We start from the raw sequence: 14,004 nt of genomic DNA, 5'->3' as shown, positions 1-14,004 counted from the left end.
ATACGCAAGTTTCAAATTCTCACCACCTAAAATATAGTAAAACCCCAGTATCTGGCACCTAAGTGGGGGGGATTGGTAGATGCCAGATAAGTGAATTTTCCTGTTGGTTGACACTGCGTGTTGCATAATTGGTGAACTAACGGCAAGGACTGCCAGTTTTAAATGCATATATTTTACCTTCGTATGTATGTGCGTAATAGTTGATACCGTCTAAAAGCCGGGTCCCCTATTTTTGACCCCAAAACCTGCTATTTTCCATATATCACATGTAAAAGTGGACCCCCCCCCCCTTATATTTGGTCCCAGCTGCCCAGCCACCGGCACTCCCAATGTCCTGATTGCCATCTCCAGCACTGGCCGCCCACCCATCTGAGTTCCTGTCACCCTGAACAATACTTATCATGGTCAAAAGTAGTGTGCATGTAATAGTCAACAGCCTAAATTTTACCCCAAAAATTGGTCTACAGTATTCGTCCATTTCACGCATATATAAGGTATTTATTTTCTGTGTTTTTTTTTGGGGGGGGGTGGGTGCTGGTTGTTTGAGGCTGCTGTTTGCCTGAATTCTGGATGACAAGAGTTTTACTGTAAAAAAAAAGTTGCCTGTCTACCAAAGTGAATGACCTTCCATTTTTCCATGTTGTGTTCCATGTGCCATCTTGTCCATTTGCCATGACTAAACAGATCTCCCAAAGCCTTTTTGTAACCTCTCAAAGCTGTTTATTAATTAATTTGGACACTTGATCTACTTATCCAAGTAATTGATTTTGATTGTGAACAGCTGTGTCCTAGAAGCACCCCACTCAACTGAAGAGTGACCTGTTTATCCTTGCGCTTTTTTTGACTGCTGACGAACCCTCAATCCAGCCAACATGTTACTCTAAATACCTTGCATGTTCTTTTGATTTAGTAACCAGACACCTCTTCAACTTTCAAAAGGCCACTAATATGCCACATCATCTGGACCCCTTCATCTATTCTGCCGCAAGCACCTTCGGACAAAATTAACAGATTTATCACATCGTCCAATGTGGCGCAACACATAAATCTTGTAAAGGAACCCTTCACTGATTTGAAATGATTTCACTCTAGTTTAAATATTGACATGGTTAACACCTTTCCTGGCTGTTAAAGATGATGCATCATGTGGATTTCTGTTGTTTCACTCAAAGGACGTTAAGGTCCAAGCAGCTGACCTTACAGATAAAAATAGTGCCCGTAAAGGCTGCTTGAGTGGACTGTCACTATTTTTAATTTAAAACTTATTATTATTTTTAATTATCATTATAAAGTGCAAGAGCATCATCTAGTGGTGGCAAGGGTTTTATTCCATATGATTTAAACAAGTTTGCCCATTCCCTGTCTACCAAGTATCTCTGTTCAGAGTGACAAATGACTTGGTGATTGGAGCAGAAGAAATCTAATTCTCTTTGTCCTCTTTAATTTGTTAAGATGGTTGATCAAGCCATCAGTAGCTGGATGTAATCAAATGTACCCATTTCCATTCTTTCCAAAGCTGTTACATCTGATGTTCCTAACGACCTATCCTTGGGCCTCCTCCAATTTCCCATCTACCTGCTGCGTGCCAGCATTGTCGACTGTAAACATGGCAAGTGTTCCCAGTGCCCGCTGACTGTGATCACTGCTTCACCTCTTGACCTTGATTCAGTTAAAGGAGTGCAGAAATTTCCTCCCTCAAAATATAGAGGGAACCTTGTTCCCCTCTCACTCCATCCCTGTCCGTGGCAATTGAACCTCTGCCTGTTTAACTGAAGCAGAGTTTCCTATCACTAAAATTGCCTATTTAAAAAAAATAATACCACCTGATCCCTACCTCACTGCCTATATACTATTGAAACTCAGCTTTGTTGTCTCTGAACAGGGCTATTTAATGCATTTCCAGTAAACCACTATATTTTTTTCTCTTTAAGATGGTGATCCCTTGCCTTAGCTTGGATTGTGTTCACCCACCAGCACTCATGTTGACTTATCTTGGCTTCTGCAAAGAGAATCCTGAACTTGATAAATCTCATCTTCATTATCAAGGCCACGCAGAACAACTGGTTGGTTGTTCACATGAGAATCTTGCAACATAAGTGGAGGGGAAACTAGAATAATAGTATTTTGTCTGACCCCTTTAGTTACTTAAAATGCAGAAGGTTTGTGTTTAAATTGGCCACAATATATGATGGTGGAATGCTTTGAAAAGAATACTGATCAAAGTTTTGCCACTGCTTGGTATTCACCAAGCAGTTTTCATTGAAATAGTCTTGTAGTTTTGGGCTGTTTTAATTGTTTAATTGATTGTTTTGTGTACCAAGTTACAGTGAAAAGCTTTGTTCTTTGTGCTGTTTGGGCAAGTCAATTCATGCGTACAGCAGATAGTTTTACAATAAGTCAAAGTAATGATGCAGGATGTAGAGATAGAGAAAAGTACTGTTAAACAATGCAAGGACATTGTCTTTTACCAATAAGGGGTCCATTTAAAAGTCTGATTGCGGCTGGAATGAAATGGTTTGAATCTGGAGGTTCTTGATTTCAAGCTTGTATATCTTTTGCTCGACGAAAGTGGATAGAAGAGAGAGTGACGGGGTGAGACCTGTAATCTGTTACAGTTTTCCTGAGACAGTGGGAGGCGGTTCAGATGGAGGGGAGGTTGGCCTGTGTGGCAGGGCATCAAAGTTATGGGGAGGAGGCCATGCAGACTTTGACAGAATAGCCTATTTCTTCTCGTATGTCTTATGGTCTTCCTGTCTTAGGCAGAGCAGTTCCTGCCTTAAGCAGTGATGCATCCGGACGTGATACTTTCTGTGAAAGTTGGTGAGAGACCTCGGGCATGTGCTGAATATTCTTAGGCTTTTGAGAAAATAGTGTTGGTGCCTGTCTGGGTCACAGCGTTGTAGTTGGACAAGGGCAGATTGTTGGTGTTAACTACTCCCAAGAACTTGAAGATCTCCACCTCAACACTATTGCTATTTCAGTCTTTTCGGTCTATTTCCCGCTTTGAGAAGGACAACCAAACTTTTTTTAAGACTGATATCCTCCGCCTTTAAATCACTTCACTTATCTCCATAAAAGGTCCAGAGGAGGATTGCTGGTTCAACTTGCTTCCTGTTCCCTCCGCCTAGTGAGGTAGTGTCAGAGGAGGAGCGAAGTTACTCCACCTCCTCTGTAAAAGGATTGCCGCTGAATGCGGCTCCAAAGGAGAGGGCTGATGATGTTGCGATGACACTGTCAGCCTGCGACCCAAGAGCGCAAATTTTAAAGAACCCATATGGTCAAAAAAGGTGATTATGTTGTGCAGAAGATCTGCCTGGGTCCTAAGACTGCACAGATCTCTACTAGTGCTCATACCTGCTCTTAGGTGCCATTTCAATAGAGGCTTCTATCCCTTCCTGACACGTATGTTTGATGCACAGTGGTGGGTGGTGCTACTGGACTTCTCGCCATGCCTCTTCATCAGTTTCGGAAGCCGGCTCGCAATTCACCCTGCATAAAAGCACCATGTGATCTGCATTTTTGGTTGTCAGCATAAAAGGTAAATTTGCCTTTTTTGTGTTTACAAACATGAGCCAGCTATAATGCGGGGTTTCATCTTAAGGGCTAGTGCCTATAGAATCCCTGCAAAGGCTGAGGACCCAAAACTAATAAAGTTTTGACATAACAATTGAAAACAGAGGAAATCTCAAAGATGATCAGTGCTTTTCAATCAGGTCCAGACTTGATAACATATAACCCAAAAGAAATTAATGATATTGATAAACTTTTGAGGATTTGTATAAAGCTGAGGCACCAAGGGACTCGGATAAAGTTGATGAGTTCCTGTCTGCGATTGAGTTGGCCTAGGAGGACCGGAAGGAATTAGATGCCATCTTTTCCATTGAGGAAAAAGAGCAGGCCTTAAAGTCGTTACAAACAAATAAGCTTCCGAGAGAGGATGAATTCCAAGACCTATTAATGCCCTTGATAATAGATGTAGTGAATCAGGCAGCAGAGACGCAGAATCTTTTTCAACAGCTATTGTTACGGTGATACCAAAAAAGAACAGGGACCTGCAAAACCATTTTCATGTAGATCCATTTCAATCAGATTATAAAATAATAGCCAAGGTACTGGCCAAGAGGCTGGGTCATTACCTTCCAAAATTGATAAATCCTGATCAAGTGGGTTTCATTAAGAAGAGGCACTCTCCTAACAACCTGAGTAGACTACATTTGGCACAATCAAAACAAGACCCAAGTATAATAGTCTTGTTAGATACACAAAAGGCCTTTGATTGGCTAGAGTGGCCATTTCTGTTTAAAGTGTTGGAAAAATTTGGACTAGGAGAAATGATTATTAACTTATGACAACCTCGGGCAAAAATTATTACAAATGGACAAATGTCATCGATATTTCCCCTTACGTCCAGCAGGCACGGGTGTCCTTTGTCTCCAGGACTGTTCACCCAAGCATTGGAGGAGGCCATGAGGAAAGATCCAATGATAAAAAGATTCAGAGTGGGCCAGCTCAAGCATAAAATAAATTTAATGGCAGCTGACGTGTTGCTGTATCTGATGGTCCTGTCAGGACTATGAACCATGCTGGAGGATTATGGTACGATATCGGGCTACAAAGTCAATATAGATTAAAGGAAGATCATGACACTGAATAAATTCGACTGTAAAGAATACCAAAGAAATAGTAAATTCACATGGCAGACAGAAGGTGTTAAATACCTAGGAATCAAAATTAACGGTAATCTAAAGAACTTGTACAAACTTAACTATTTCCCTATGCTGGAAAAGACCGAAGGTGATTTAATAAGATGGAGGGACCTGCCCATCACCTTAAGGGGAGGGTCACTTGTGTAACAATGAAAGTGATGCCGAGACTCCAATACTACTTCCAATCTCTACTTGTTGCATTACCACAATATTTCTTAAAGGGGGAACCACCCACTGGGGTGCAAATGGGATTGCACATAATGGGGTGGAAGACGGTGAAGGATTTCCTATGCAAATAGGATACCAAGTTAATAGCGGAAAAAATGGACAAGCCCATATTAAGGCATATAATTAAAATTTGGCACGAGATCAATGAGTGTATTGGAGAGAAAGTGGGAATATCGTCAAAGGGGCCACTGACCCATAATGAATTGTTGCCCATGAATTTGGCAATAAAATCTTGATGATCTGGCATCAGCAGGGAATCCGATACGTTGAGGACTGTTACAAAAGGAGACCGCTTATGTCCTTCAAGCTGCTAACAGGTACCTTTCACTGTTATTCTAGTTAAGATTGTTCCTAAGGGATAGGTGGGGTCCTACAATGACCCCGCCTGCACTTAACAAGGCAGAGGGGATGCTGTGATGGGGCAACTGCACCTAAATTTATTTTGTGAATGTATTCTGTCCTCCCAAGGTGAGAGCCCCAAGTAGGGGCAACACAGATCGAGGGAGAGATGGGAGTCAGACTTGGGCATCACAATTAATGAGAGATGCTGGTCGGACTGGTGTAGAAACAGTGTTTCAGCAGTGATTAATTCTAGATACAGATTAGTTCAATTCAACTTCTTGCATCAGCTCTACCTCACACTGCAAAAGATCCAGGAGGATGTGCTTTAGGTGTGGGCTGGAGTTAGGAACATTTGTCCACGCAACTTTACTGTGTAAAGGTGGGCCCATTTTGTCAGGATTTAGCTAATATACTAACCAAGATAACATTGTATCATTGGACAAAAGCTATAAGCTATCTAAGTTCCAAATTCAACTTTTATTAGTTGCTTTGTCCATAGCAAAAAAATGTATAAGTGATTACCTGGAAGGCTGACCCCCGCACCCCCCCTTGCCCCCAACTTCTTATGTTAGTGGACAACAGAGATGCATAGCTGTATTCCCATGGAAAATAAAATCATGTATAACTTAGAAACTGGCACAGGACCCTGGTCAGAATATGGCAACATATTTGTTGCACATGGGAGCGCAATTGTAGCTGCACCCCTGGGAAAAATACTAATAGGTGGAGTAATAAAAAAAAAAGGGAGTGACTCCACTGCTCCGGATGTCCATTGGAAGTTCTGATGCCGCATCTAATTTTTTTTGATGTTGTGGCCGGTGTGATCACATAGGGTCGGACTGGTGGTTGGTTTAAATTTTTCCTTTCAGGGGTTTTTCTTTATGGGTGAGGGGAGGGGAGGGGAAAAGAAACGTCACATGTTTGTAATTAGTTGGTGGATATTTGTATCTATTGAAGAAATGTGTGATGTTTCTTTTTTTATTGATGGAAAATGAAAAATAAAATATTTTTAAAAATAGGCTGAGGACCTGTGATATCTGTCTGAGGACGACATCAGAACATCATTCAAGAGGGTGAACCCTTTCAAGGCATCAGGCCTGACGGCATCCATGGCAGGGTACTGAAAATCTGCACCAACCAATTAGCTGGAGTTTTCATGGACATTTTCAACCTCTCATTGCTGCAGTCAGAGGTTCCCATATGCTTCAAAAGGGCATCAATCATCCTGGTGTCCAAGAAGAGCAGAGTGAGCTGCCTTACCGACTATCACCCAGTAGCACTAACTTCTACTGTGATAAAATGCTTTGAGAGGCAAAGATCTGGACCCACTGCAATTCCCCCATCATCACAAATGCTCCACAGCAGATGCAATATCACTGACTCTCCACTCAGCCCTGGATCACCTCAAAAACAGCAACTCATACATACGGCTGCTCTTCATTGAACACAGCTTGGCCTTCAATACCATTGTTCCCTCAGTGCTGGTCAAGAAGCTACAAACTGGGCCTCTGTACCCCCCCTCCCCCACTTGGTCATCGGAAGTCTATAGTCAGTACAAATTGGAAACAGCATCTCCTCTTCACTGATCATCAACACAGGCACATCCCAAGGATGCGTGCTTAATCCACTTCTCTACTCATTTTGTGGCCAGGTACAATTCTAATGCTATCTTCAAGTTTGCCAATGACACCACAATTGTCGTCAGAATCACAAATGGCAATGAGGAAGCTGACAGGAGGGAGATAAATCAGCTCATTGAGTGTTGCCAGACCAACAAACTTGTGCTCAATGTTAGCAAAACCAAGGAGATGATTGTGGACTTCAGGAGGAAGTCAGGGGAACACGACCCAGTCCTCATCGAGGGCTCCGTAGTGCAGAGGGTCAAGAACTTCAAATTCCTACTTGTCAACATCTGAGAATCTGTCCTGGAGCCTCCATGCTGATGTAATCATGAAGAAGCCTCACCAGTGGCTATACCTTGTGAGGTGTTTGATGAGATTTGGTATGTCATTGAAGACTCTCAAACTTATACAGGTGTACCGTTGCGAGCATTTTGACTGGTTGTATCACTGTCTGGTATGGAGTAGTCAACTCTCAGGGCAAGAAAAAAAAACTCCAGAGGATTGTTAACTCGACCTGCGACATCATAGGCACCAGCCTTCACTCCAAAGCAGCCTCTGTCCTCTAAGACCCCCACCACCCAGGCCATGCCCTCTTCACTCTGCTACCATCAGGAAAAAAGGTACAGGAGCCTGAAGAAGAGCACCCAGCGTCACAAGGACAGCTTCTTCCCCGCTGCCATCAGATTCTTGAATGAACCAAAGACCCTGTTTATCTTTTTGTGCAGTATTATTTATATTTATTGTTATAAGATGGTTATAATATGAATGTTTGCACTATAATGCTTCTGCGAAATGCCGAATTTTGTGACTTGTTCATGACAATAAATTTTGATTCTGTTTCTTGAAGTCAGTGATCAACTCCTTTGTTTTGCTATTTGGGGTGTAAATTTGTTCAAATTATAGAGAGCACCATTGAAAAGCATCTGTGCAAAATTTTGTTTGTAAAGAAACCACAATTCCCAATGAAGAATTGAAGATGTGCATTTCAATTGTACCTTTTACAATTGCTGAGTGATCAGTTAAGATATTTTGAAGTATAATCACTAGTGTACTGTAAAAGGCATTCAGCCATTTGCAAAAGCAAGTTTCCATAAGTGGCGATGTTTTAATGACAAATAACTCTGCTTCAGAAAGAGGCATCTTTATTGTTGGAACTTGAGTCAAATGAGCAAGCTGCTGATGTTTGTCTTATTAATGTCGATGTCCCATCCACAAATTGGAATGTATACTTAAAATCATGAAATTGATATTTCTGGTGTGACTGTATTTCTGATTCCTGCAGGATATGTAGGATTAGTGAATCAAGCTATGACCTGCTATCTGAACAGCTTGCTGCAAACACTCTTTATGACTCCTGAGTTCAGGAATGCACTGTACAGGTAATGACCAATTTGATTATTTTAGCATTTCACAAAAGAAAAAATGATCAGATGGGTTGAAATGAGGGAGTGCTGTTTTGCTATAAAAATTAAACCTTCCATTTGTAATTCAACTTGGGATAAATATGCTCTTGTTCATTCTCTGGATTGGAGTGTTTGATCTTTCATGAATGCAGTCCCTTGGGCACATGCCACAGATCCTCAGGAACCCCAGGCAATATCTCTAAATTGGTCTCTGCATCACTTGTCACAAGGGTAGTATCAGTTATAATTTATCATATTTGGGATTTAGAGTCGAGAACACATTCTTTCAAGACCTCCAGTTCCACAAAGTTCACAAATGGCAATAGAACAGAGTTAATTTGGAGTCTGTGCCACATTTATTGGATTTGGGGAGGTTAGTGGGAGCATCTTGTCTGCAGTTTAGATATCCTCCTTTTAACTTGAGCATTTGCTCGAGAGCACAAGGAAATTAACAAAAGAGACGCTTGTTTTCCGACTTTTTGCTACCTGGTGAGAGTGTGAAATTATAGTATTGACTATAGACGTTAATAAGTAGAAGCAGGAGTCGGCTATTTGGGCCATCAAGCCCATTCCACCATTTAATAAGATCATGCCTGATCTGGCTGTGGACTCGGCACAACAGCTTATTCCTCATGACTCTCAGTTCCCCTACTATTCAAATGCTATGTCTCTAAAATAAATTTGACGAGGCAGCTTCTGATGCTTCTTTGTGCAGAGAATTCCACAGGTTCGTCGCTCTTTGGGAGAAGCAGTTCCTCCTCATCTCTGTCCTAAACCTACTCCCCTCAATCTATGGCCCTTGTTCTCAACTCACATACCAGTGAAAAGAACTACCCTGTGACTCTTGTATTTTCCTCTCATAATTTTATGTATTTGTAAGATTTTGCTCCCTTATCCATCAAAATTCCAATGAATATGGTTGCAGGAGACATGGTTGTCTTCATAAGCTAACCTCTAATTTCTTGAATCAACCTGGTGAACCTTCTCTTCATGCCTCCAAACCCACTATTTTCTTTCTCAAGTACAGAGACCAGAACTGCATGCAGAATTCCAGGTGCAGCCTCTTCAGTACCATATGCAGTTGTAGCAGAACCTCCCTGCTCTTAAATGTAATACCTAAGGCAATGAAGGCCGACAAATTTCCTTCTGTCCCTGCAAATTGTTTGCAATTCATGCACGCACGCTCCCAAGTCTCTCTGCAAAACATCATGCCAAGATATTTCACCATTACCACATTGCCCAACCTGAAGGTGTTCATGCTGACTTGAGTGTGATTTAAAAAATCTTTCATAACATTTTGATCAGTCAATTAAGACACTACAGTAAAACCCCCCAATATCTGGCACCCTTGTGAATTGTTAGATGCCAGCTAAATGAATTTTCCAGTTGCTTGAAATTGAATGTTGCTTGATTGACGAACTGACCGGGAGGTGGATGCCAGTTTTAAACTTTTGTATCTCTTTATTTTCCACTTTTTTTGTTGCTGGTTGCTTGAGACTGCCAGTTGCTTGAATTCTTGATAATGGGGATTTTACTGTATATTACTGGTTGGCATATATTCAGTCATGAGTTTGTAACTTTTATAAATAACCCTCAGTGTTGCTTCGCCATTCTTTCATAATCTGTCAAATTATGCTCTGCAGCTTCTGACCTAATGATTTCCTAAGGTTGCTGCAGTAGTTTCATGGAGCTGATGTGTTCTAAATGCTTCCTCGGGCTCATGTGGATGTGTTCACAGGTGGGAGTTTGAAGAATGTGAGGAAGATCCCGTGACCAGCATCCCATACCAGCTCCAAAGACTCTTCATCTTGCTTCAAACAAGTAAAAAAAGAGCAGTGGAAACAACTGATGTGACACGGAGCTTTGGCTGGGATAGCAGTGAAGGTTAGCTGTACATTTTGAGCAGCATGGCAGAATATATTGTTTTGCTCTTAATATGCTTTATCAATGCCCTAACTATGATTATGTTCCTCTTGCTAGCCTGGCAGCAGCATGATGTTCAGGAGCTGTGCAGAGTCATGTTTGATGCACTTGAGCAAAAATGGAAGCAAACTGAACAGGTAACTTGTAGATCTACATGTTAAGATGAAAATGGTGGTACATGCCTCCTGTCTTTCAGATTCCAATTCTCTACCAATCTTAATGTATTGCCTTCAGTACCTTGAACCCTTGTCTACCATTACCTTATACTGGAACCAGTTATGTGGTTCTTCGGAATCCAAATGTACTATGTTGACGAGTTTTCCTCATGTTAATTTCATTTACACCCTTGAAGAAATTAAATCCATTTAAGAGTTTCCTTTTCCTGAAACGATTGATACTGCTTTAACATTGAATCCAGATATTTCTCCACAGTGGCTGCCTGACTTGCTGTGTTTCCAGTATTTTCAGTTCTTTTTTCAATTTCTGCAAGCTTTTAATATATTTGAATGCAAGGATAGATGTAAAATACATAATTCACCTTCCATTTTTATTCTCCTATTATTCATTTCATTGCCCCAACTTTTAAGAGGTCAATGTTTGCTTTTGTAATGCTGTCTTTATCCCTCTACATACTTGTACAAGTTTGGGCAATCTGTTTTATACTTTTTGACAGTTTATTCTTAATCTATTTCCTCCAACTTTATAGAACTTTTAGTTGTCTTTAGCTGATTCTCCAAATCTTCAGGCTTGAGAAATTTGTTTACAACATTATGCCTTTTCTTGGGAAAACATTTTCAGCCCTTATGAGATTACTCTCCTTCACCCTTGATGGTATATTCACCATAGTCATACTGGGTGGAATGGGCTCTTTGGTCTAACTTGTCGCTGCCAACCAAGTTGGCATCATAGAAAATAGTTGGCGGAGAAGGTCATTTAGCCCTTTGAGCCTGGATCATCAATTCTCTGCCCCAAGAAGGAATGGACGCTCTCGTTAAATACAAATAAAGATCATAGTAAATGGTCGGGCACTGAGGATAGTGGAAGAATGGGGGGATCTGGGTATACAGATTCACAATTCCTTGAAAATTGCGTCACAGGTAGATAGGGCTGTAAAGAGAGCTTTTGGCACATTGACCTTCATAAATCAAAGTATTGACTATCAGAATTGGGATGTTATGGTGAAGTTGTAAAAGACATTGGTGAGGCCAAATATGGAGTATTGTGTGCCATTTTGGTCACCTAACTACAGGAAAGATATCAATAAGATTGAAGGAGTGCAGAGAAAATTTACTAGGATGTTGCCCGGACTACAGGAACTGAGTTACAGAGAAAGGTTAAACAGATTAGGACTTTATTCCCTAAAACGTAGAAAAAGGAAGTAAGATTTGATAGTGGTATATAAAATTATGAGGGGGATAGAATGAGTAAATCTAAATAACCATATAACCATATACAGCACAGAACAGGCCAGTTCGGCCCTACTAGTCCATGCCGTAACAAATTCCCACCCTCTGAGTCCCACTGACCAGCACCCGGTCCATACCCCTCCAGTCCTCTCCTCTCCATGTAACTATCCAGTCTTTCCTTAAATGCAACCAATGATCCTGCCTCAACTACGTCTGCCGGAAGCTCATTCCACGTCCCCTACCACCCTTTACGTAAAGAAATTTCCCCTCATGTTCCCTTTATAATTTTCCCCCTTCAATCTTAAACCATGCCCTCTAGTTTGAATCTCCCCCACTCTTAATTGAAAAAGCCTATCCACATTTACTCTGTCTGTCCCTTTTAAAATCTTAAACACCTCTATCAAGTCCCCTCTCAATCTTCTACGCTCCAGAGAAAAAGGCCCCAGTCTGCACAACCTTTCCCTGTAACTCAAACCTTGAAATCCTGTCAACATTCTCGTGAACCTTCTCTGTACTCTCTCTATTTTGTTTATATCTTTCCTATAATTTGGTGACCAAAACTGTACACAGTACTCCAAATTTGGCCTCACCAATGCCTTGTACAATTTCATCATCACCTCCCTACTCTTGAATTCAATTATGAAGGCCAACATTCCAAATGCCTTCTTCACCACACTATCTACCTGAGTATCAGCCTTGAGGGTACTATTTACCATAACTCCTAAATCCCTTTGTTGCTCTGCACATCTCAATAGCCTACCATTTAATGCATATGACCTAAGCTTTTTCCAGTGAGGGTAGGTGAGATATAAATCAGAGGACATGGGTTAAGAGTGAAAAGGGAAAAGTTTTGCGGGGGGGACATGAGGGGGAACTTCACGCAGTGTAGAATGAGCTGCCAGCTGAAATGGTGAATGAGGGCTCAATTTTAACATTTAAGAAAAATTTGGATAGGTGCATAGATGGGAGAGGTATGGAGGGTTATGGATTGGGTGCAGGTCAGCAGGACTAGGCAAAAAAATTGGTTGAGCACAGACTTGGAAGGGCTGAGGGAGACCGTTTCTGTGGGTCTATACATAACTTTGCAAAGGGTTACGGGGAAAAGGCAGGTAGGTGGAGCTGAGATTAGCCATGATCTTGAATGACAAGGCAAGCTTCATGGGCCAAGTGACCCTCTCCTATTTCTTAAATTTTGACCTTGTACCTAACCTTAGGGCTGAGGCTGTTTTCTGGATGAAAGTGTCCAGCTGATTTGCTTCCCATCATCTGTTACCATTGTGTCACAGCTCATGACTGTCTTAAGATCAGTATTTGATATAAATACTCAACGTTGGGTCAAAAGGGAGAGGTGTCATTTACATTCATGTTCTATACTCTGATGTGTGTTGGAATTAGTTATCATGCTGAATGTGTGAGAAATGGTGTTGCTTCTCCCGAAATTGTAGCAGCATTTTGTTCATTCGAAGAAATCTTTTTATCTCTTGTTTTAGGCAGACCTCATTAACCAGCTGTATCAAGGAAAGTTGAAGGATTACGTCAAGTGTCTCGAGTGCGGCTATGAGAGCTGGAGAATTGATACATACCTTGATATTCCACTGGTGATCAGACCATATGGTTCTAGCCTGGCGTTTAACAGCGTGGTAGGTGTTTATCAGGGAAGTTCCTGGATGGTGGAGATTCATCAATTAAATTATTTTGTTTTGGATTTGCAAATGCAAACACGTGGCTTCCAGATTTACCAATAAGCATTTTGTGCCAATTTTATACACTTGCAGTAGAAAGGTTAATTATATTCCACTATTCTGCCAACAATTGTAAAAATAAGCTACAATGACTATAAACCAGTCCATGATTAGAGTATAATTCATGTGTTCAGTAATGTGATGGGCAATATAGTTTACATATTGCAATGAAGAATACTCTGGTGTGCACCTCCACATAGATATGTCACTACGTCACCTCCACCCTTCCCTCCCTATCTGACTCTCTCTGCCAATCAACCCCTCAAACTCAACGAATACTGGCTATTGCCAACCCCTGTCCCTCAACTCTACTGGCAATCTCGACTCTATCAGTTCTGATGAAATGTCTCAAACAGAAAAGGTGACTGTCCATTTCCCTCCAAAGATGATGCCTGGCCTGCAGGTATCCATAATCCATCATCTGCAGCCTCCTGTGTCTCTATTTAAAAGAATGTAGTGTTTCTTTCGCACTGCAACATAGTAGCTGCCAAACATGTCCATTTTCTTTTGCTGTGGGACGAGAACCAGTACTGAAATAAGCAGGAATTGTGTGATAGCTTATTAAGCCTAATTGACATTTTGTAATCAGGCTATTTAAAGAGATCCTGTGATAATCTGGTCAGGATCAAATT

The 14,004-nt window shown here is 41.2% G+C and overlaps 1 protein-coding gene across 6 annotated transcripts in view; it reads left to right on the top strand.

Annotated features, from left to right (window-relative positions):
- The window catches only part of usp47 (ubiquitin specific peptidase 47), a 148,627-nt gene that overhangs the window by 55,525 nt on the left and 79,098 nt on the right, over positions 1-14,004 (top strand). For all 6 annotated transcript variants that reach the window (XM_069903596.1, XM_069903617.1, XM_069903590.1 and 3 more), the window contains 4 exons: positions 8,181-8,277; positions 10,040-10,185; positions 10,282-10,361; positions 13,121-13,270. In XM_069903596.1, coding sequence (XP_069759697.1) covers positions 8,181-8,277; positions 10,040-10,185; positions 10,282-10,361; positions 13,121-13,270 — 473 coding nt within the window. The remainder of the gene's footprint in view (positions 1-8,180; positions 8,278-10,039; positions 10,186-10,281; positions 10,362-13,120; positions 13,271-14,004) is intronic.

The sequence above is a fragment of the Narcine bancroftii genome, chromosome 1 (genome assembly GCF_036971445.1).
Source record: "Narcine bancroftii isolate sNarBan1 chromosome 1, sNarBan1.hap1, whole genome shotgun sequence".
Taxonomy (NCBI): Eukaryota; Metazoa; Chordata; class Chondrichthyes; order Torpediniformes; family Narcinidae; genus Narcine; species Narcine bancroftii.
This window is presented reverse-complemented; position numbering and strand designations above follow the sequence as displayed.